Raw genomic sequence first — 21,848 nt, 5'->3', positions numbered from 1 at the left:
GATCTTCGATGTCTCCTCAACCTGGATAATTTTGTCATTCTATGATTCATTAATTTTCAGCACTGCGAGACACAGGCTACTAGGCTAGCTGGACAATTTACAAGCCAGTCACTAGACTAATATATTGCTGCCAAATATGTGACATGTTGAGGAAGAAAAATTAAGGAAAAATCAAAGTAGTCTATTGTAAATTAAGACTGCTATAAAATATGTCATCTATAAAATTACCTGATACAGAGGAAGAACTGAGAGGCTGAATGGAATAACATCCACAAATGAAAGTAAAATACAAAAAAAGAGTATGTAGTACATTTTCTGGACACAAGAGTACTATAACTACTTTCATCTGAAAGAAGTTCTTTTCCCCAAACTCTCTAGTAAGTTATTGCAATACACTCAGGCTCTTTTTTTATCTTGGAGGTAGAGGGAATTATTAATGTGCTGCTGCTTTAGAGGAGACTGACCTATTGAAGAAGTGGTTGAGAATACAAAAATGGACAATTATTTGTATGCAACTGATCAGAAAACACTGTAGTACCACTTTAAAAAGAGCAATGAAAGGAATGATTGAAAGCAACAAAATAATGACAATAAAACAGATGTTATAAGATCTAACACTTGAATGTGTGGTTTTGATCTCCTGGGAAGGTACAGAATGCGGAAAGAAAGTAGTAAAGCAAATACTTACTGAAAGAAACCTACCAAGCACACAATTAGTCTGATACACAAAGAAGAAAGGAGGAATGGCTTTTGCTTCATTAGGCGCAACTGAAGCAGAAATGAATCATACAAGAGGTGGAACATGACAAAAGGCACATCAGAAAGAATAAGTATAAAGGAGCAGCAGAAATGCATGGGGTAAATCAAGTGCTATTGTTAAGACATCGAGAAGTAGCAGGTGAAGGGAACTGGATGAGAACAGAAGGGAGTTAGGAGTAATAAAAGAGAAAGCAGCATGGCATTAAAGGGAGATCAACAGACGACCATCTGAGACTGAATCCCACAGCTTCCAGTCCTACAGAAAACTAGCCTTGTAGAAAAAGTGCCCTGATTAGCAAATACTCAGGAGCTGTGTAGAAACTGCATTCCTGGGCCACATTAAGAAGATTCCATTTTTCTACCATTTCAGGATTTCTGTCATTTTGTGAAGAAAAAGAATTCAGTCAGACTTGATGACTATAAGGCACAGTACATTAAGCAATCTGGCTCAGGTTCTTTTGAGTAGTCATATGCTCAAATTAGCTTGGGCTGGTGAGTGCCTAGAAGGATATGTTTGCCACAGAAACTATTGCACTGACTAAAGCGCCTTTTGGGCCTTTCTGACAACAGGATAGGATGGGTAGGGGAGATGATGTGACTTGCACTCACATCTTGAAGAACATGCATAGTGTCATGTCAAGTCAAAAAGCAGACATTTCTGTACACACGCATGGCTTCTGTGGGAAGGCCACACAACAGACTTATGCAGCAGTATTGCATCAGAGTTACTGCGGTCCAACACAGGAATAACTCTATCAAAATCCAACAGTTTATTTTGTTTGTACCTGGGGTAATATTAATCCTTTGTGGACTGATAGTCATAATCATTAACGAGATTCATTGATATGTGACTTAGTTCCTGGGGACACATAAGTCTTTTGTTCACTTTTGTTTTAAGGAAGTTGAGTATTTTCTGAAATCTTGAATACCTCCTTGATACACAGGTAACTAGGTATTAAAATGTTTCAAAGTGCAAAATCTTAACATATTCTGTAAATTCATTACTCTGCCTTACAGGTTTCACTTAAATATAAAATATGCAGTACTTATTTTTTAAATATATTTTATTTTAGTACTATATATATAAATATACTATAAATATACTTTATTTTAGTACTATATTTTTTAAATATAAAAAGCAGCAGTAGTGTATACACTTGTTTAGGAAAAGAAAGGCTTCTGAACTTGTCAGCATCAGGCAAACAGCACTCTTACTCCTTGCCCTTTCCAAGCTGCTTAATGACATTTAAAATGCAGGAACCATTGTCTTATCAAAAACATAGGTCAACATTTATGTCCTGAGTTTGTAGCATTTTCTCCCTTTTCTCTATGTTAATTATGAGTAACTATCTTTCTTAAATGCTTTTCTTAAAAACGTGAAACCTTTCCAAGATCTACCAAATCTGAGCTAATGTAAAAAACAGTTGCATACAAAAAAAACATATTAAAGTAGTAAGCTAAACTGCTTAGAATTTAGAAGTAAAGCTACATAGCTTTATAGTTCTTTTTCTATAGTATAATCTCTCTGCAGTGTTTCTATTAGTCTAGTGATAATTTGAATACTAAAGAGCTGTTTTAGCTCTCAGCCAGAACTCTATTGAGCATGAAACTAGGACTCCAGTAGTTTCACCTCCCTTCTTAATACGGTCCTTGTGACTGCGTATTCAGTTCTGGGAGACACTGGTACCACCCTTGCTAATGTCACCAACATCAAAGAGTACTTCCCTTCAAAAGGAAGGGAAAGTATTCACCACGACCTAAAAATGAAGCCTTATCTGTAAGGAGTTTATACTAACCTACATGCTTGCACTGAATGGTCAAGTGCTGAAGAATGATACCAGTAAATCCACCAGTTTTTTCACAGTCCCCAAAATTACGTTACTTTGGATAAATCTGCACAGTTGAATTTGAAACAGAGAAAGTCATAATGCATTGGAATACATCCCTTGAGCAGTGGGTAAGGTACTCACAGAGAGCATTCATATTCTCTTGTTCATTTTACAAAAAAACAAAGGATGCTCAGTCAAACAGTGTTGAACATGCAAGAGCAATACCTCTTTTTCCCAAACGATTGACTGTTCTAGGGACATGGTGTGATTTTTCCATCAAAACAGATTACAAAAGTATTGTGATCCTCTGATTTTCAAATCATTATGAAGTTGTCATTAAAAAGACCCATTTAAAGCAAACACAATTTGCCGGACCGTAGTTGACACTGGCTGAAATTTTATGCCACATGTGATGCATGACATTACACTACGTGATTTTCTTCTCATCTGTGTGTAGACTTTAACAATGAAAATTATATAAAACATTATATATATGACACACATAAAATACATAATGCACAATCTATAACATATACAACCTATGTACGTGTATATAAATCATATAATATATAATATTTAACATGTATATGATGTGTATTTATATAATCATACAAATTATATAAAACATCCAAAAGGAGAAAAACTTTCAAACACAGAAAACATTGCCTACTTAAATACATGGCATAGTATGAGAAATAAGTGGGAAGATTGTGAAAACATCTGGAATTCATTCAATGATTACAACACAAAATCAAAACAAACAAGAAAAAAACAAGCAAGTTAAAAAGTTGAAAGAAAGTTTTTTCTTACCCCATCTGCTTTTTTTTCTGAGGAGGGTGGGTTTATCCTTTGGTCTTATATGGTTTATGCAGTAGGGATTTCATAAAATAGTTACATCTTAACAGAATTAATGTAAGAAAAACATCTATTTTTTATTCTACATATGTTTAATACATTTGTATAACATTAAATATAATTACTTGCTAGATAAGGATAGAAAAATGGCATTATTCGTATATAGGAGTGAAGCACCAGAGCTATTCAGGAATCAAGCAGCTGAGCTTAATTATCCAGTCAACAAAACTATTTTCTTATAACTTACTGTCTCTGTCTTTTCATTGTATGACATGGATTTCTTCACTTTCAGCTCAACCAATAAAAAATATTCAAAAGGTACATAAAGTCTGTGTCTCTGAGCTTTTTATTCCCACTGGCAAGTTCAAGAATTGATTAAAGTTAGAGCTCCAATTGTGCAATGAAGGAAGAGTGTCTAAAAATGCATCTGTTTTGTGGAGTGCTTTTTTCTTCCTAGGAAATGATGGCATGAAGCAGCATTCCCACCAAACAACTCTATAAAATACAAGCCTCTAGGTGTTCCCATAGACATAGCCTCCCACAGACTATTTAGCTCTTCCTCCTAGCTCTGGGCTAGTTCCATGGAAAATCTTGAGAGCCCATGAATCTCCCTGTAGGCAGCTAAGGGCATATTTACAGTAACGTGTAATTTATAAAACAAAAGCAGATTGACACACTGAAGCTGCTGTTGTCCCCACATCCACACAGTGTACGCTTGAGAGCTGGTCCTTCAGGCTAGATCTGATCCGATGCCTTGAACTGAACATCTCTATCAGGCACATGATTCATAATTTATCCAAGGACTGGTCAGTGGTCTGGACTCCCAGTAAGAGTCAGAGAACATCTATAAGTTCCTGGAGAAAAGCTTCTGATTTAATTTCACACAGATGGGAACTAGTATCCATGAACAAAAGCTGTTCTAGAAACCAAGTCAACATGCATCAAGTGAGGACAACTGAGAGTTAGTTTCAAACTACACTACTGCACGGCATCAGCACAGGCACACAAAACCTACATTCAATATAGGAGCGTCAATGGTCTTTTCATCTGACTGTACATAACGTAAAATGTCCATTAATAAAAAAAGTAGCTCAAAACTTCAACTGTGCAAATGAAACCATACTCTACCTTCATCTTTAGAGCATCAAAATTTACCCTCATCTGAGAAATGGAAATACCCCATTGATATCGCCCTTCTGGAGGGTGAAGGCAAAACTGTGCTGGTGCAGGCGCAATGCAATCTTCTGCATGGGAGCAGAAGGGGAGAGGGCTTATGGCACGGAATTACCTGGGCTTCCGTGCCCTGTGTTCTTCCTCCCATTGCTGGAACTCTCCACTATTTGCATGGCCTCCCCTCCAGCACAGAGAGAACAGGGTGGGAGCGAGTGATCAGACAAGTGCAGGATCATCCCTGCGAGCAGCAGCGCTATGGCTGCCTATTACTGGAGCAAGAAAAGTCACTTAGTCCTGTCTAAAGTGGACAAAGTCTGGAGAATCGCTCCACTGTATTAAGCCATCACACTTTTGCTTCTGTTAGCTCCAGGCACTTAACTCTAAAACAACTGGAAGGGTGTTGCCTGTTCTCCTTAACGTGCTGTGTGACATAAGTCTACGCTTCTTGGACTACAGAAGTCACCCTGCAAAGACCTACCTGTGCTGCGGAAACAAGGCACAGGCAGAATTAATCTGAGGTACAACTCATTATAGCCGAGCAGTGCTGACTTGGAAACTGGGAGGACAATTTATATGCTGAACAGGGTAATGAAGTGAAAGCCCCAAATGTTCATGTCAGGCAAGTCAATTCGTGTTAATGGGCAATAAAAATTTTCAGACACGTATCATTGCCACTGTCAAGGAAAATAGGCAGGTGCTAAAGGCCAGCTGTGTGATAAAATAATTGTAACTGGAAGATCTGATAGAATGGAAGCTACAGGAGGGAAAGACAGCATGATTGTACAGCAGTATTTTTTCTCAGATTGAGTACCACGATTAGATAAACTTACAATCTTTTTCCAGGTAAACTGCCCTATTTTTTTTTTACTCTCAGACTATTTAGACAGTAATAAGACAAACACCAAAATGTCTTTCTCAGTGCACGGCTTCCTCTATTTCCAAGTGCAAAGTTAGCTTAGCACTTAGAGGTCTAACCTTGGCTAAAATGAAATTGGAAAAGGTCTTAGAAAACAAGAAAAAAATTGTTAGCCCCATAAAAGTGTTTAACATTGTCTTAAGCTATTTTCAAAGCACTTGTTTAAATTTTAAAGCAGTAAGGGATTAAGAACAAACAGAGGCATGTCTCATCTCCCTTAAGTGTAAGTAATTTTAAAGGTCAAGTAAAGCTTTTTTGGTCCCTGAAAAAGCCCTCTGCATTTCTGAAAGTCAAAAAACATAGGCCAGATAAACAGCAAATGTAAATTAGCAAAACTCTGTCATAGTCAATACAGGAGGCCAGTTTGCACTAGTTAAGGTTCTGGCTGCTGTTTTGTAAAATTCCAGGAGAAGATTACATTGTTTTTAAAGAAATATATCTGAAAGAGGAGAGGCAGATTTTCTTGTTCAAGTCTCTGCCAGAGGGAATGAACTCATAAGTACCATAAATCAAAACAATGTTAACAGGCAGTTAAAAGTCCAGTTTTTGTGATAACAGGCATACTGTTTCTTTACATTTTCAACAGGAAAAGGTTGTTGCATGCAGGATCTCTCTACTGAGGCACAAAGAGCACCATGGCTTGAGGATGACATTCCATTTACTCTAATGAGCATCCTGACTTAAACAGTCATTGGAAAGGAACAACACATGCCTCTGACGCAGTAGTTCCTCTCTATAGACTTTAGAAGCTCTGTTGGTGTCCCTTGGACAGAAGTAGCGAGTCAGCAGCTTGAGGTTACCAATAACTAAAAAAGGAGTGTCCTAAATCTGATTTTAGACTATGACCCTAATTACAGTTTTCATTACAAACCGTGCAAAGTGTTTCTTATGGGATACCAGAGAAAAGGCTTGTCAATTTTTTAAAAATATTATAATTCACCCCTGAAGCTTCTTTTTACTGATCCTTGCCATGATGATGAAAAAAGAGCACAGTGGCATTCCAGAGCTCTCCTTCCAGATCTGCAGCTAGTGCAGATCTGAAAGCTGCTTAAAACCTGATTCAAGGGAAAATCAAATTAACAATAAACCTGATCACTAGAGCAAGCAAAATCAATACTATGAGCATAACCCTGCTTCGATGGAAGTCAAGGAAGTAAATTTTCAATGGGAACAGCATCAAATACTTAAGCTTCCTTTTGGTCGTTAACTGAATATCTTTTAAAGCAATTTCAGTAGGCAATATTTACTTTAAAATTCCTCACAAATAAAGCATCTTGAAAGACAATATGAACAAAATGCGTAGCTCCTTATTACAAAATTTTGCTATTAAAATCAGGCTATTGATCATTTTCTCAGTGCTTCACAAGAAGGCATTTGCAGATCTAGGAGGAGAATTTCTGAATATGCCTTTTCATCTCTACTCCCATACTGCAATCACTGCAGTTTAAAGAGCATAACCACGTGAGAACACTTTATTTTCTAAATATGGACAAGTGGTATGTTTGGGTGATTATTTTTCTGAGCAAATATCTGGAAACACAATCCTTCTCAGAAGGTCTGGTATCGCAGGCTTAAGTTAAAAGAAACATGTTTTGTTTCACCTTTTTTTTTTCCCATTTCAGTGCATGCAAATAATAGCTAGGTTGTAGTAAGTTTTTAACTTCTATACCAGAGCTGACTTGTAATCACAATCCAAGGATCTAACCCAATACACGTTTACATGATTACTCTTAACAGAAGCTGAATAGTAATAGCATAGTTACAGAAGGATTAATCCCAATGAACAAAAGTTGAAAAGTATAGGGACAAATACTCCATTCTTAGCTTAGAAGTTTCTTAATTCTAAATTTAATAGCAAGCATGGCCAAATATTAAGCAGGTTTGTACCCCACATATAAGGAATCTCTCCTAGTACATAAGCACTCTAAGATAAGCATATGGATGAGTACTGGAATTTAGGCCACCTGAATACAAGCCTGCAATAGAATTCCTTAAAAATGTCAGGTTTATTATGTTGCATTTTAAAAATTCAAATAATTTCTATGCCAGGATGAAAGTATAAGATTTAAAAACAAAGACAATATACCAACACACAAGCAAGAATCAAAATGCATTGATTTAATGATCTTTTGCAAAAGAGCACTCTTCCGGTGTTCAAAAGGCATTTCAAATTGCATTTGACATACAAGGCAATTAATTCCTTTTTGGTGAATTTATGTTATATTCTGTTCTTTGACACTCAATGTGGTAAAAATGATGCTTGTTTCAAAATTCGTAAAATGATAGGGTTTAGCTTTGCTCCCTGGGGATTCCTATTCTAAGACAATTATTTTCCTCTTCTCCTCTGTTTTCATTCTGTTCATAAACACTAATAAATCTGTGTGATAATTAACATACTTTAACTTTTTTGTTTGTAGTAAGTGATACATACTTAGAGTCTGGATTAAATATTATAAATACATACACAGGGAGGGAAACTATGTTCTGAGTGAAGCACCTTTATTATCTCTGCTCCCTCAAGAAACACTAATATAAAGTGTCACTATATAAGAAGCCTCCAGAATTGCTAAGCTTTAGTTATCCTTTTAAGCCATATGAAGAGATTACAGCTGTTCTGGCATGCATTTTCCAGCCTATGAAATACTAAAACCAATGCTATCCTGTTTTTATTAAAATATTTTGAGAATGCAAAAGCAAGGACTAGGAATCTGAGGAAATGCCAAATTAATTTTTTGTTGCGTGTTGGCTGGTCAGGACATTTTATATCCTTATGTATCTGTCCCACACATTAAATGAAAGGAGAAACAATAGATGGACATATAATTAGACATTCAGTACAATTAATTAATTAAAGACACATAAGTGTGGTTTCAACAGGCACAGTACGTGTACCATTTATTAAATTCTGGAACATTCATAAAATACGATCTAATAGTCACACTATGAAAAGAATATCCTATCTTTTAAAAAAGAGGGGGGAGGGGAGGAGAGTTTTCTAATTTGTAAATTAGGTGACATGTCCAGGGAAAACCCCTGAAGTCAGTTCTTCAGCATATAAACAGACCTGAGTTGAAGCTGCTAGTCTCATTTGAAAAGCCACAAGCTAGGGCCAGCTTCTATTCTATAGTAGGATGCACCACTGTCACCTCCCCTCCAGAAAGCCAAGTCCACTCTGTTTCCTTTTCTTTCCCATCATTAGAAGCTTTGCTTTGCTGAATCTGGAAAGCAAAGACAATATACCCATCTTTCTCCTTCACCTTCTGCTTCCACTATCATGGCTCTGAAAGCTTTAGAGCATTTGCACTTCTGCATGTACCTCTACAAAACAGAACAGATTCACTCTCAGGTTGTTCATGTTCAGCTAATATTTCAGCAGATTGCTAAAGTCTTCCTGAGGAATACAAGTGTCAGAAAAGAAACAGCATTTTTTTGCAGTTTCTAATTTAAATAAACTCAAAGAGAGTTTCATGAAACAAAGGAAAATACGTTTTTCTAGGCTAAACTGTTGATACATAGCAGCATTAGAGAAGGTATTAGGAAATTTAACTCAGATGCAAGAAAATTTAAAATGAAAATGGAACATGTTAGGCAATGAGGCTGTTTCTAGCTCCCTGTATAATTATTATAAACCTGCTTCCACCCATCCTGTAGATGTTCTGTATGTCTGGAGACAGAGTGGAGCCTCCTTCTAGTATGCAAGTTCCCCTTGTATATAATTCCTTTTCTGCAAAGTAAGAAACCTAGAGACCTAAAGTGATTACTGGATGCTTATGTGGCCCCAGAATTCCAGAAGTGAATGGTGCCATTTGTCTCTTCCTAATTACCATGAATTCTTCCTTTGTGCATTCAATGGAGATTGGATTAACGCAGCTATTCTGTTTAAAAATCAAACCTCGGCATCGTCACTTGCAGTGCTCTAGTAGCTAAATTTATAGTATCTTATCTTGCTGAGGAATCTTTGCTGTGTTCCAGACCATTTGTTAATGTCAGCGCAGCCATTGAAATGACACGAGTTCATTATATTGTTATTGTACGTACAGCATAACAAAAAACTAAACAGAAGGTCAAATTCTGATCATGTGACTATGTATATAAATCAAGAATATTTCCACTGAGTAAAATGAAATTGTTGGAATAGCTGGCCAAAGACCTAATTTATTATTGCGGCACCCACAGGAATAGCAATTAGAAACGAATACATGAATGCACATACAGTGAATAGAATATATAATGTTATATCTCTGTACATTTAGATTTCTCTTAAAAAGCAAATGGAAAAAGATGTAGAATACAAAGGGATTTTACAGAGAATCCAGTACAGAGTCTAAACTGCTTGAAGACAGAACTTCAGTTGGCTAAAAGAATCTACAATAGGATGAATACATTTTGCTCTAACCCATTTAACTTTGTAATTTTTTTCACTACTCTGCTTACCCCAGGAAAACAGGCAATTGTGAAAACAAATCTGATCCAGAACATCAGTCCTGTGTGGTTTGCTTGTTTCCAGGTCAAGCTGTCTATTGGCCAGTTTATATCTACATGTCCTTGTGTGAATACTACTGCCTTATTTTTCCTGCTTTACCTCCTTGACTTCCACAGAAAAGTACAGATTAGCCTTTGGCCTACCAGGTCGAGTAAACTAAGATCTTTTTCCCCTTTTCCACAAAACAGAACTTGCATCCTCCAATACAAGCCTGCTTTACTGGTATTCAAAATGAATAACCTTTTTTTAAACCAAGGTTAACATAATTCTTCATTGATTATTAAAGGTGAGAACTTTAGGAGGACTTTGTGCCTCAACACTTCTTTATTGCTGCAGGGTATATGGTGGATCAACTACCATCTCTACCTTTTCCGCAGCTACAAGTGTCTCTTAAATATTAAAAAGCACATAGGATCTTGATTTATTTCATTTACAAAGCTTCTTTTCACTGAAAAATTGTTATTTCAAACACTAAAGAAACCACTTTTCCCACATTTGTGATTCCTAACTTTTAGAACTGGATTTAACATTTTGTTTTACAGACAAAATAAATGTGTTGAGAAAGCAAATGTGTTACAGAAGATGAAGAAGGCAACTCAAAGTTGTCTATTTGTCACTAGCTGCAGCGTACGGCTGTATAGCTCCAGGATCTTGTGCTGCCAAGGGAACAGCAACCAATTTCAGGGCCAGGTCAGGAGGCAAGACGTTGGCAAGGATATGCTTCTCCTTCTCCTATGCAGACAAACAGACGTACAGGGAAGGAGGGACAACTAGGACTCAGTCTAAGAGAAGAGGAGGAAGAGTAATTCCAGCACAGAGAGACAAAGCTCCTGGGGAAAAACTGCCATTAGGGGCAGCAGAATTTGTTGACAGCAATTTTTAGCAGCTGGTTTCCTTCAGATTAACCGCATCATTTCCAGAACTGGTCTTAAGTGTGCTGTTCATGTCACTCCGTAAGTTCAGCTCCCGTCCATCAGAACAAATATGTCTTCTTTCAGCCTCGTTTAACAGGGAAAGCTATGGTAAAAGATAGAGAATGGAATTTATCTAAGTCATGGTATGATTTTCCTATAAAAAGGCACTGAAAAGGTTTAGTTATTAGATAGAGAAAAGGTAAGCAGATATGTTTTAGATACGCAATAACTAATGAAGCCCCAAAAATACACTAAGTGGTCTTTTGTAAATTCTACACTAAATAAATAATAGGAGGTAACTAAATGACATTGAAAGGCAATTTGTTTAAAATTAAAAAGTACATATATTTTACAAGAAGCATAGTTAGCTTATGAAATTGATTGTAATACAATAATTGAGAAATAGCTTCTGAAAATTTGAACAAGATTAGATTAAAATTAAATGAATAACAAAAATATCTGCATTACATTTTCGCTCTCTGTCTCTCTCACAGATACTTTCCTAATGCTTTCTGAAATAACCATTCACTAAATCTAAGACTAAGGGAGAAAGTATGGCAAATCATCCTTCTGAAACAGCTGAGGATGATGACTGTTAAGACAATATTGCATGATGCAATAGAAAATGCAGGTCATTAAGCACAGTCTTCCAGAGCTGGAAACTTTGGGGAAAGGGTTGTCATATGAATCTGTCTTTCTAAAAACAATCCTTTGAATTCATTCAGTCTGAAAGCAGACTGAACTACATCTCCTTTTTATAACTACTCTTTAAAATTAGTGAACAACTTAATAGATTGAATGTATTAAATGAAAATTGCCACTGTTTATAAAATCTTAAGAAAAAAGAACAGGAAAATACATCATGCTTCTACCACACAAGTGGCACTTTTTTTTGTATCCTGTAGAAGAGAACGTAGTAGTTAACCACAAATGAAACCAGTCTGATTAATGACTCAGGCCTACATATGTGTCACAACTCTCCTTTTTTATTATTTCCAAAACTGGGAGGTGGTGGGAAAAATCTCACCTTTACATTTCTTGATTATCTGTCTTACCAGAGCTCAAGGCTTGTGCTTGGATTCATAGTCATCTTAATGAAATTGAAAATTAAAGCAAAATAGCTTAATTCTGTATTTTCTTACACAAGAAACACACAGTAAACTGAACAGCTAGTTGGGAGGATTTAAACTATCGCTCAAAACTAATTTCAAACATTTCTCACCATTCTAACTGGGATTCCAGTTCTGAAAAGGGCCTCTCTCTACAGCTGCACTGAATACACTCAGTCACATGGTTTCCTTCTAAATGGGGAAAAATCATTAACTTTCTACCTTTCCTCTCACTTTATCTTTAAAGGGATATTTAGAGCAAATCCATGGTCTCGCTGCATGGTCTCCCTGTCCTCCCTTCTTCGGTAGTTTAAAAGCTTTAACTGAATGTTTCCCTGCAGTAATATATACGGATAACAAAAGCACTTTCTCGCTGTACCACAACCTCCTGTTGGCACAGTGAGATCTCATTCTCTGGCAGCAGAAGACCTTCTAGTCAAGGAGAGAATACTTCAGCATAAGGTCATTTTTGCATCCCACCTTTTTTTCCCCATGCTAATAGCATGCTTTGATTGCATTTCCAAACCTCTAAAGGGAGGAAATTCCAGAATTAAGTCTAGAATTAAGGTTGACTTTTACTGCACAGGTGCTGCAGTTGGGGATTTCCTGAACACCTGTTTTACCAAACTCTTTTTTTTTTTTCCCTCAACTTGAAAATCCTATTTTTAGTGCATGCATTAATAGAAACAATCCAAACCACAGCTTTAGGCCTGGACCCATTCTCTGGCTCCAGGGTAAGTGGCAGAGGATGGCTTGCATCCATGCAGCTCAGCACTCTTCCTTCCCCAAAACAAGGGGGAACTGCCTACTGGAAACGGATCTTGGCATGTACTCTTCCCCTGGCTGAGCTCAGATCTGTAGAACACGAGCTGGCTGGACCAAAACTGTGCCAAATCGGGTGTTAAAAATTAAACTCCAGAGACCATTGCATGTCAGTACTTGAGCCCTTGCGCTTCATCTTTGTTTTATTAGTGTGCATATTGCCAGTAGGTTGGGCAGGAGGATCAAAAAGCAGTAGGGCTAAGGAAAGAGCTATTTATGGTAAAGGATAACTTTGGCCCAACAACAAACATGTATAAATTAACAATGAATATATTAGGCTTCATATTAAAGGTTTCCAACCATATGCAGAGTCAAGTTCTAAAACTACATTCCCACAGAAGAGCAAGGGGCAAGAAATTTAACTCATTTTGTGCTGGAAATACATAAATCTTCAAAAAGACTGAATGATGCAGTTTCTCTTAATGGCAGGGAGCTCAGACTGGGAAGTCTTTTTACTCCTATCTATGTTGTAGTCCTTCCTACACTCCTAATGCAATCAGACTTCATCAACAAAGAAAAAAGTGATAATGCAGTATGGCTCTGAAGTCACCATACCTGATACTGTACCTCTTTCTTCAGACTAAACGCACCACACACAAAAACAATAAAAAAAAATCACAGTTTTTCATTGAACTGGAATAGCCTCAGCTTTCCCTATAAACAGTGAATATTTATATCAAATCCTACTTACACAGCTTTTTGTTTTCAAATGAACCCATTTTATCATGACACTCCCTAGGGCTGTAATTACTGTGAATAGGATGGTGTAGACTAATGCAAATAGATGCAAGCAACAAATCTGGGAACACAGGTATTTATTTCTCGTATATTTATCACCTCTAAATTACTGGAATCAAAATATGAATATAGCAAGGAGCTACTTAAGTATGGCAAAAATGATAAACTATGTTATTTTCTTTGGAAACAGAACTGTACAAGCGAAATAACACGGGTTTTTTTTGAGGTTGTATAACTATAATTAGTGCATTAGGCTACACAAACTGATCTCATGACAGGCAAACAACTGCATTTTAGACATAATAAGCAAAGGCTGTCTTGTCCTGTAATAAACATCTAGTTGCACAGTAGATGTCAAAGACGATGTATTAGCTTGAGACTCTCTACCTCCAACACTGCCTGGCTTGGTGAGTGTAGTAATTGTCTTCTTTTTCTCGCAAACTGGAAAACAGGGCAAAATGTGAGGAAAGTTAAAAATCATATGAATGTTGGGGAAATAGTGATTATTCAATACAGTAGCTATAATTCCTTGTAAAGCTGTAGAAAGTGTGTCTTACATTGTCCATGAATACGCTCCTTGGAAGCACGAGCTCCAGCACTTTTGAATAGTCATGCCAGTGCATCTGATATTCCTGTTTAAGAAGTAATGGCAAACATCCCTGTTCCTTTATAGCTGGAGATCTGTGGATACTGAAATACACACCAGTATAAATGTTAGGATAGAATGTCATCCCTAGAAGTCATATCAACTACAGCATCTTGAAGAAATCAGTATCTGTACAATAAACGGCTGTTCTTTCACCCAACATGCCAGGGAGCACTTCACCGTGAATTGCTGGTGGACTTCAGAAATAGTATTCTTCAGAGCTAGGAGAGCAGAGCACTGCTCTTCGATCCTCCAAACAAACTCAGTACAGAAACTTCTGAAAATAAAAGTAAGTTGTCGTGAAGGGCTCGGTATTTCATCGTTTCAGAAACAGGACAAAGGTGTTTGGACTCTGGTAAACTAAGCCATCCTGAACACTGTTGAACATAACCACCAGCAACTGCCGCAGCACGGTGTACTGTGGTTACATGCAAATTTGAGGCTTAGAAGACAGTTGATTTGGCCCTCCCAATTCATACTGTGGTCTCTTTCTGACCAAATGCCAAGACCACAGTTGGATGGGCACCATTCAGCCCTGCAGCCTCCCTCACCATAGAAGGAAACAGAAGCATGCCAACAGAGTAATCACAGCGTATTCCACCAGGTCTCCCTTGTCTGGACAACTAAATAACTTTTAACACTACACATATAACTAATTCCTCAAAAGCAGATGTAGCGTTTTTGAGGGCAATCCCTGAGGGACCAGACCCCGCTTAGCACACAAATGAAAAAAAAAGTGAATTAAGACCAAAAAAAGCTTTGAATTGCTGCTGTCCTCTGATCTTCTTGAAACCTTGGTGGCTGCAAAACTTTTTAGAAGAGTTTCAAGCAGCCTCCCATTTCTATTAATGTCTGTTAACATCCAGAGGGTCATGAGAAGCCAAAGGAGGATTGCCAAGGATAACAGAACTCCAGCAGCAGCAGTTTATCCCAAGCTAAGTTGTGCCTGTACTAGTTTTATTCTAGCTGAGAAATCCCCAATGCCAATGAGATCTTCAGATGCTCATTTTAGACTACTTTAAAGCTGTTGTATATTGAAAGAATAGTAGAAGGAAGATTTCATGCAAGAAACAGACACTTAATAGCAGCTATAACTATATTTTTACAGGCTCTGGTCAATTTTTAACAGTATCACTGCAACTTCCTATTTTGGGGTTGTCCTATCCAAAAACTTTCCTTAGTAAAACAGAGTATTGTTTGAATTATCCTTCTGTATAATGCTAATGGAAACAAAACTGTCATTTTACTGCAAAGTAAAATAGCAAAGATAATAGAAAGTTTTAGGCTTTCAGTAAAAATTCACCATTCTCTGCTCTCCATCAGAATTCCAGACCAGGATTGTAGTCAGATAAACAGAGCCCACTGTTCAATGAAAACAGATTACATTCTAGCTTTGTCTACCTGTTTGTCTCCGTAACTCCTTCTGGGCAAACAAATTCCACACACAACCATGTAACTCTAGTCTCCATCAGTGGCACTTCTTGAACAGATTTCCAATAGTCCAAAGCCACCTTGCTCTACTTTTATGCTGCACTGCTTGCTGCTTCTTTGTCCTATATCTAGATGGCTTTCAGAGTGCACAGATTTTTTTTAGAGGCATCATAAAGGACTACTGAGCTACTCATGCTATCATTTCAATAAATAATTGACTTTCAATTCAAATTTTATTTTTTTTTTTAAATTTGGAGATACCTCTTTTCATACAGAATATTGTGTTTACTCCCAGTTGGACTAGCTAGTTAGTGGTTTTACTATATAACATCATTATCCCTAAAATCCCAGTCTATACTAATATATTAGACAGAATCAAACAATTACACGGAAACTGCGTTTTGCAAATTAATCTTTAGAGCCAGATCATGTGAATGAAAGAAAGATCCTGTGCTTTTATGGTGGTCGATGAAATAAAAGTCCCTCCATAGTGGTGTAGGTGCCCTCATGGATCAAATTCTTGATTGAGTTGTTAATTTACTCACTGATTAGTAATATCAATTAACCAGAAAAGTTCTTCCTGTCATTTGTATAAAGCACAAAGGTGCCTAAAAAAACCCAACAGTCATTTTGGTAACTGTTAAGCATAAAAAGTTTCACTTAGAAATTAAATATATATACTTTGGTGCAATACTGAAGCATTAATACTCAGTTGTCCTTGTGCTCAATTGGAATATATGAGTTCTCAATCACAGAATAACACCCAGTACATTCTGTGGTACTGAAGGTGTCTTAAGGAAACAGTTATCTCGATGTACTTCCTCAATAGCAAAGTATCTTGCAAATTTGCAAGTTTTTTTTCTGAAGAGAAGTGATTCCTCTATGATTGAGTACTTCTGTAAATAAAACCTAAAAAAACTTGGCATCTTTTGACCTTCTTGGCACTAAACACTTCATTTTCAACTCATTCTTTATTTCTACATACCTGGAGTAGGTTAAGAAAGCTTGTACCTATTAATCTATGCCCTTAAAAAAAAGACCAGAGGGAGAAGAGTTAACTAAGCCAATGCTACAGACTGTGCCTCTGTGCCAGCAAAGGCCTCCACAGGCTCAGTCTGTAATAGATTAGATGGGATTAGTATGTTATCTTTCTAATACTTACACACTGGTGTTTGCCTTCACAGCTCAGACGGTTTCATAGGAGAAATGTTTCAGTTTTCCAAGCTGGTGCAGAGCAGTTTTCAACCCAGCATCCTCAGTGGCTACGGCTGGATTTGTTTCTGCATAGTCTTGAATTCCAGCTGCTCCAGCCAGCCGCCAAGCTAGTGACATGCTGAGTGGGGTCATTCTTCTCACAGCTGGAGCTACAGAAAGCACAGCAGCTATCCCATAAAACTACAGAATAACCAGCACTTAAGAGTCATTTCTCATGTACGGGAGATGGTGGGACTCTTCCACTCACACTAGACTGGAAAGACCTCATTTATAATTAAATTGTCTCCATTTGCATATATGCAGAACAGTTCTCCTGCTGAAGGACAATCCTGCTGAGTGAGCAGAACAAAAACCTGTGGAAAGCTCGGATGACCAATGCTATTTTCCATAGCTTCCCTGTGAAGAAACAGGTTTTCACAGAACTGTGACAGAAATCTGTGTTCACCCTGGAGCATTTAGAAATGCAAATGAGGGAGGCCATAAAAGAGTGAATGTGGTTTGCAGTTGTGCTTTGGAAACCTACCACTCTAATGCTAACGGTTCATGGATGAACAGTTCTCACCTGGTAAATCAAAAGTTGGTAGTATGTTGGAAATGGGCAAGACTGATAAAAACATGCTTTTTACGGCTTCTGAACATAAGTTATTAAGGCGTTTAAAATAGTAAACTCTGAATTTCATAGAAAAGACTTCCAAAACCATATTGAGACCAATGTCAGCAGCAACAGACTTGCAAATTGCCAGGAAGAGATGACAAGAGTATTATTCCATTGTAGCTGGGCTTGGTTAAACACAAAGGCAGGTTCAAGAACTCAGATCAGCGATGTAGGAAAAAGGTGCGTGATGCCAGGGTGATAAAGAAACTTGATTAGGCACAAGACTCTTATCCTATCTGCGTGATGATCAGTAAGGTAAGTGGGTGCAGAGTGTCCACTAAAGATTTCCTGTCATGTCTGACAGTGGACTGCGATGGATTTCAAGGCAGAGAAAGACCAGAAGTGTTTTCCATAATGTATGTAACTCCTCTGACAGACTGCTCTTTCACACTTTCCAGGCCTTTTCCCCAGGAGACTAAATGTGTCATCTGTTCTAAGGAGGAAATAAACCACAACCTTTTAATTTCCTGGCCTTCTTTGCTAAATGCATAGACTGTGGAAGCAGCATTGGCTGATCACCACCAGGTGATATACAAAATATCCTTTCAGTGAGTGTGGTCCTTGATTATTTTGTTGTTACACGCTTCCTCCCTTTCACTGCTTGTCTATTGCTTGAATCATAATCTTTTAGAGGAAGCGACTCTTACAATATGCATATAAAATGGTCTGACAAAACTCAGAAGCCTCAGAAGGTAACAAAGAAGTCCAAGGTAATTCAGCATGGTAATGATCATGAAACTCAAAATAACCTGTAATGAATTCATCAGCCATGTCATGCTGTAAAACAGAATTATTGGCTTGTTTTTCCGGATTGGATGCAGATGCACAAAGAAATGATGTTGATCTGCCCTATAGTGAAAGCCAAATATACAGTGGAGCTGGAGAGGGGTTCAAAATCTTTGTGTACCTGAACAGCTGGCAGAAACCTAGGTTAAAACTAGACAAACTTTCTAATGAAATACCTTACTGTGTACTCTGTGCATATCTAATCTCCTTTAGGAAATGACCATTGACTTGGGCAGACATTATTTCTTCATTCCATGTTAACGTGCTTATTAATCATCACCAAAGACTGCTGTCTCAAGAAATGCTAGTTTCATAAAACACACGTTTCCATTCGATGCACGCTCAGGATTTAGTCCGAGTTAACCTGACAGCTGTGGTCTCTGAAGAAGACTCAAACTCTGGTGCTAGTTCAGGGATGAACTTGCCAGCAGAACTCCATGCAGGAAACCCGTGCGTTGTTTTTCCACACCCAACACTAACACACCGTGAGCAAACTGCAGTGGCAGGTTAAAAGACCTGCAGGATTACCTTTTACACAAGCATTAGGAGGCACTGCTCAACAATTTTTCCCGTGGCTGGAGCAGGTATAAGGAGTTTTCAAGTTGAAATGCTTGTTCCCGTCTTTGCCAACTGTGGAAAAGCAGCAGTGAAATGCAAATCGCAACCCCGGAGTTGCCTCCCGGCTGTGCAGGCTGCTGCCCTAAAAATATCGTGCACCCTGGGAGCTCCGAGCCCCGCACCCCTCCCTCTGCCGTCCTGCCCTGGGAAGGGGCAGGCTCGGCTTGTTCCTGCCTCTAACTTCCATAAGTTCGCTCGGGTTTCCCCCGCCCCGCAGGGTCTGCCCGAGCTCCCGGTCCTCTAGGAGGGAGGGAGGGAAAGAAGGAGGGTGGGTAGCGAAAGGCGTGTCTTGCCTGGCTCTGCCGCCGCCGCTGCTGGAGGCAGATCGGAGATATAAAAGAGCTGGCGGGGCGCCGGCCGTGGCTCCAGTGGGTGCGGGCGCTGTCGCCGTGGGGAGAGGGGAGCGGCGAGGGAGGCTGCGGCGTGGGAAGCGGGGCAGGCAGTGGGGCTCGCCGCGGGCAACCCCAATGCGTGGACTATCCGCTGCTGCATTATGCTGGAGCTACAGTTCCGCTGAAGGGACTTTGCACACGGCCGGCTGGGCTGGACTGCAGCGCTGCCGTTCCTTATGAAGAAGGCACAAGTGAGTGAGACCGCGCGGAGGGGGCGCGGGGCTATGAGCGCTACCTGCCGGGCAGGGATGGACCGAAGGAGCAGATTCCCTGCGGATCCGGAGCGAAGGCTGCTGGACACGAGCGGGGTGCTCGGGTCGGGGCACCCGCCGTGCGGGCATAGCTCACCCGTGCGGGGATGCCTCATCCGTGCGGGCATCCCTCACCCATTGGGCATCGCGCATCCATACGGGCATCGTTTACCCGTACGGGCATCCCTCACCTTTTGGGCATCGCGCACCCGTGCGGGCATCGCTAACCCGTACGGGGGTCGCTAACCCGTGCGAGCATCGAGCATCCTTGCGGGGATCCCTTACCCATGCGGGCATCCCTCACCCATGCAGGCATCCTTCATCCGTGGGGGCATCTTTTACCCGTGCGGGCATCCTTAAGCGTGCGGGCATCCCTCACCCGTGCGGGCATCGCTTACCCGTGCGGACATCCCTAACCATGCGGGCATCCCTCACCCTTCGGGCATCCCTCACCCTCCCTGCATCCCTTCGGGCATGCGGGGAGCGGCGGCCGCCAGCGACCCGAGAAGGGCTCTGAGGGTGGGAGCTGCGGCCGCTGATGAGCGACTTGGGGGAACAAGGAGGGAGAAAGAAATTACCTGGCGGTTTTGCTCCCGGCGCCCGCAGCCTGTGGAAAAGTTGCAGCAAGCCGTGGGAGATCTCGGAAGGCGCTTGGGAAAATTGCCTTGGCAAATCCGTTTGTGTTGCGCTGACGAAGTGAGGGCGAAAACGTGGACTAAGCGGAGGCAGCAGCGCCGCGGGTGCTGCGCTCCGGAGGGTCCGAGCGGCGCCGGATAGGGGTTGCGGCGTTCACCCCTCGCCCTGCCCACCCCCACCGTGGGGAGCCGCTCCGCATAGTTTTGGGGGTCCCTGCTATTATTTCTCCGAGTTTTATTGGGATTGCAAGCGCTGCGCTCTGCATTTTTTTTTTAAACGGCAGTACTGGGAGAGACACGAGTGAAAAAATCATCTTGTAAGAAGAGGCATCTCAGGGAAACTCTAAAAAGTTTAAAGGCTTGCCTTTGCAAGGGGCTGGGACCTTCCATCCGGACTGACCGCGGTGAGAGGGGGCTCCTCAGTGCCGTGACTGAGCTGTGAGACAGAGCAATGCATGCATGGACACAAACACCACTGGTCTTGTGCCTTCCCCTCTACTTCTTGCTTAGAAGCGAGGTACTTTTTGCCTTCATCTGTTCCTTGGCGATTGCTGGGTTGCCCGTGTGCCGGTAGCCTGAAGACACTTCAGCATACAGTCATTGGCAAAGGCACAAAATGTTTTTGCTTTTTTTCTTTAAAAAAAAAGGGGAAAGACCTTGCTGAAGTCTTTTGGGCAGTTAAATAGTTTTGCAAGACGTGACAGGAACTAGAAATACTTGCTTTTTGAAATATTTAAATCTCAGCTGGCCAAAGCACTGGTAAATGTACCCATGCTTAAGGAGTCATAACTTGGAGACTTAATTTTTGTGATGCTGAAGTACAGCGAAGTATTATCTTAAATTATCAGCATATACCCATTTTGCTTATTCCTTTTAGATTACTAAAGCTTCTTTGCACCTCAAAGCTGTCGTTTCAGCCCCTAGATACAAACTCGATCAAATGTGCTGAATAGAAAATTAGTTGGGAAGGGTGTCTTAAAGTGTAAAAGCTATATTTATGCTTGCTTAGTTATAGTCATTCATTTAATAGCAGAGTGGATATCAATAAAGTCACAAGATGTTATCCTAGCCTATGGAAATGTACATGTAGGGCTCTTTCTTTAGAGAAGAAAAAACTGTTCAGCAAACAAATGAGGATTTCTGAATGCAAGTGGTAGAGTTTTATTTCAAATGAAATGTAAACTTCTAAAACCAACAGAGTACTTTGCAAATTCAGAGCAAAGCTGAAACAATCTCTCTCTCCCAGTAAACTGGGAAAGACAGGCAGTCTTGGCATTTAGGACCATATGGCTTGACTCAGGGACTCACGAGCTGTAGCCTGTGGAACAGCTTCTTGTCATGGTGGTGAAGCATCTGTCAGCCTTCAAGCAGTTATGCTTCCTGCTTTTTGGAAGCAGTGACAGACTCCTAGCTCTCCAAAGGATTGTTTTCTTCATTTTATGGATTAGCAAACAAATATGATACCAAACAGTTAATCTTTCTGAGGGGATCAGATCAGGAGATACTTCAAGAAAGACTTTCCACTAAAGCTGTGAAGACCCTTGTGCAAAGAGAGAGCAAGTGAAGTAGATACAAGGAGGAGGACTTAGGCGCGCTGGAGCACTCGGCACATTACAGTAAA

At 39.8% G+C, this 21,848-nt stretch overlaps 1 protein-coding gene and 1 long non-coding RNA gene across 7 annotated transcripts in view; one reads left to right on the top strand and one right to left on the bottom strand.

The window, feature by feature from the left end:
- Positions 1 to 2,964: 2,964 nt before the first annotated feature.
- Positions 2,965 to 21,516, bottom strand: LOC128852389 (uncharacterized). 5 transcript variants are annotated; one of them, XR_008450218.1, is made up of 5 exons: positions 20,171 to 21,515; positions 18,860 to 18,961; positions 16,838 to 17,243; positions 14,156 to 14,288; positions 2,965 to 14,039 (listed from the first exon to the last, which is right to left on the bottom strand). It is a non-coding gene; the product is annotated as an uncharacterized LOC128852389 (long non-coding RNA). The 5 variants fall into 5 exon arrangements; XR_008450214.1 differs by having other exon boundaries at positions 16,838 to 18,961; positions 20,171 to 21,516; XR_008450216.1 differs by lacking the exon at positions 20,171 to 21,515 and having other exon boundaries at positions 2,965 to 11,014; positions 13,986 to 14,039; positions 16,838 to 19,052.
- Positions 19,317 to 21,848, top strand: part of KITLG (KIT ligand) — a 55,980-nt gene continuing 53,448 nt past the window's right edge. The window contains exon 1 of one of the 2 annotated variants that reach the window (XM_054068913.1): positions 19,317 to 19,532. In XM_054068913.1, coding sequence (XP_053924888.1) covers positions 19,518 to 19,532 — 15 coding nt within the window. In that variant the 5' untranslated portion in view covers positions 19,317 to 19,517. The remainder of the gene's footprint in view (positions 19,533 to 21,848) is intronic. The other variant, XM_054068904.1, reaches the window with a different exon arrangement.

Source organism: Cuculus canorus, chromosome 1, assembly GCF_017976375.1.
Source record: "Cuculus canorus isolate bCucCan1 chromosome 1, bCucCan1.pri, whole genome shotgun sequence".
Lineage (NCBI taxonomy): Eukaryota > Metazoa > Chordata > Aves > Cuculiformes > Cuculidae > Cuculus > Cuculus canorus.
Note: the sequence above shows the minus strand (reverse complement) of the source record. Positions and strands in the feature narration are given on the sequence as shown.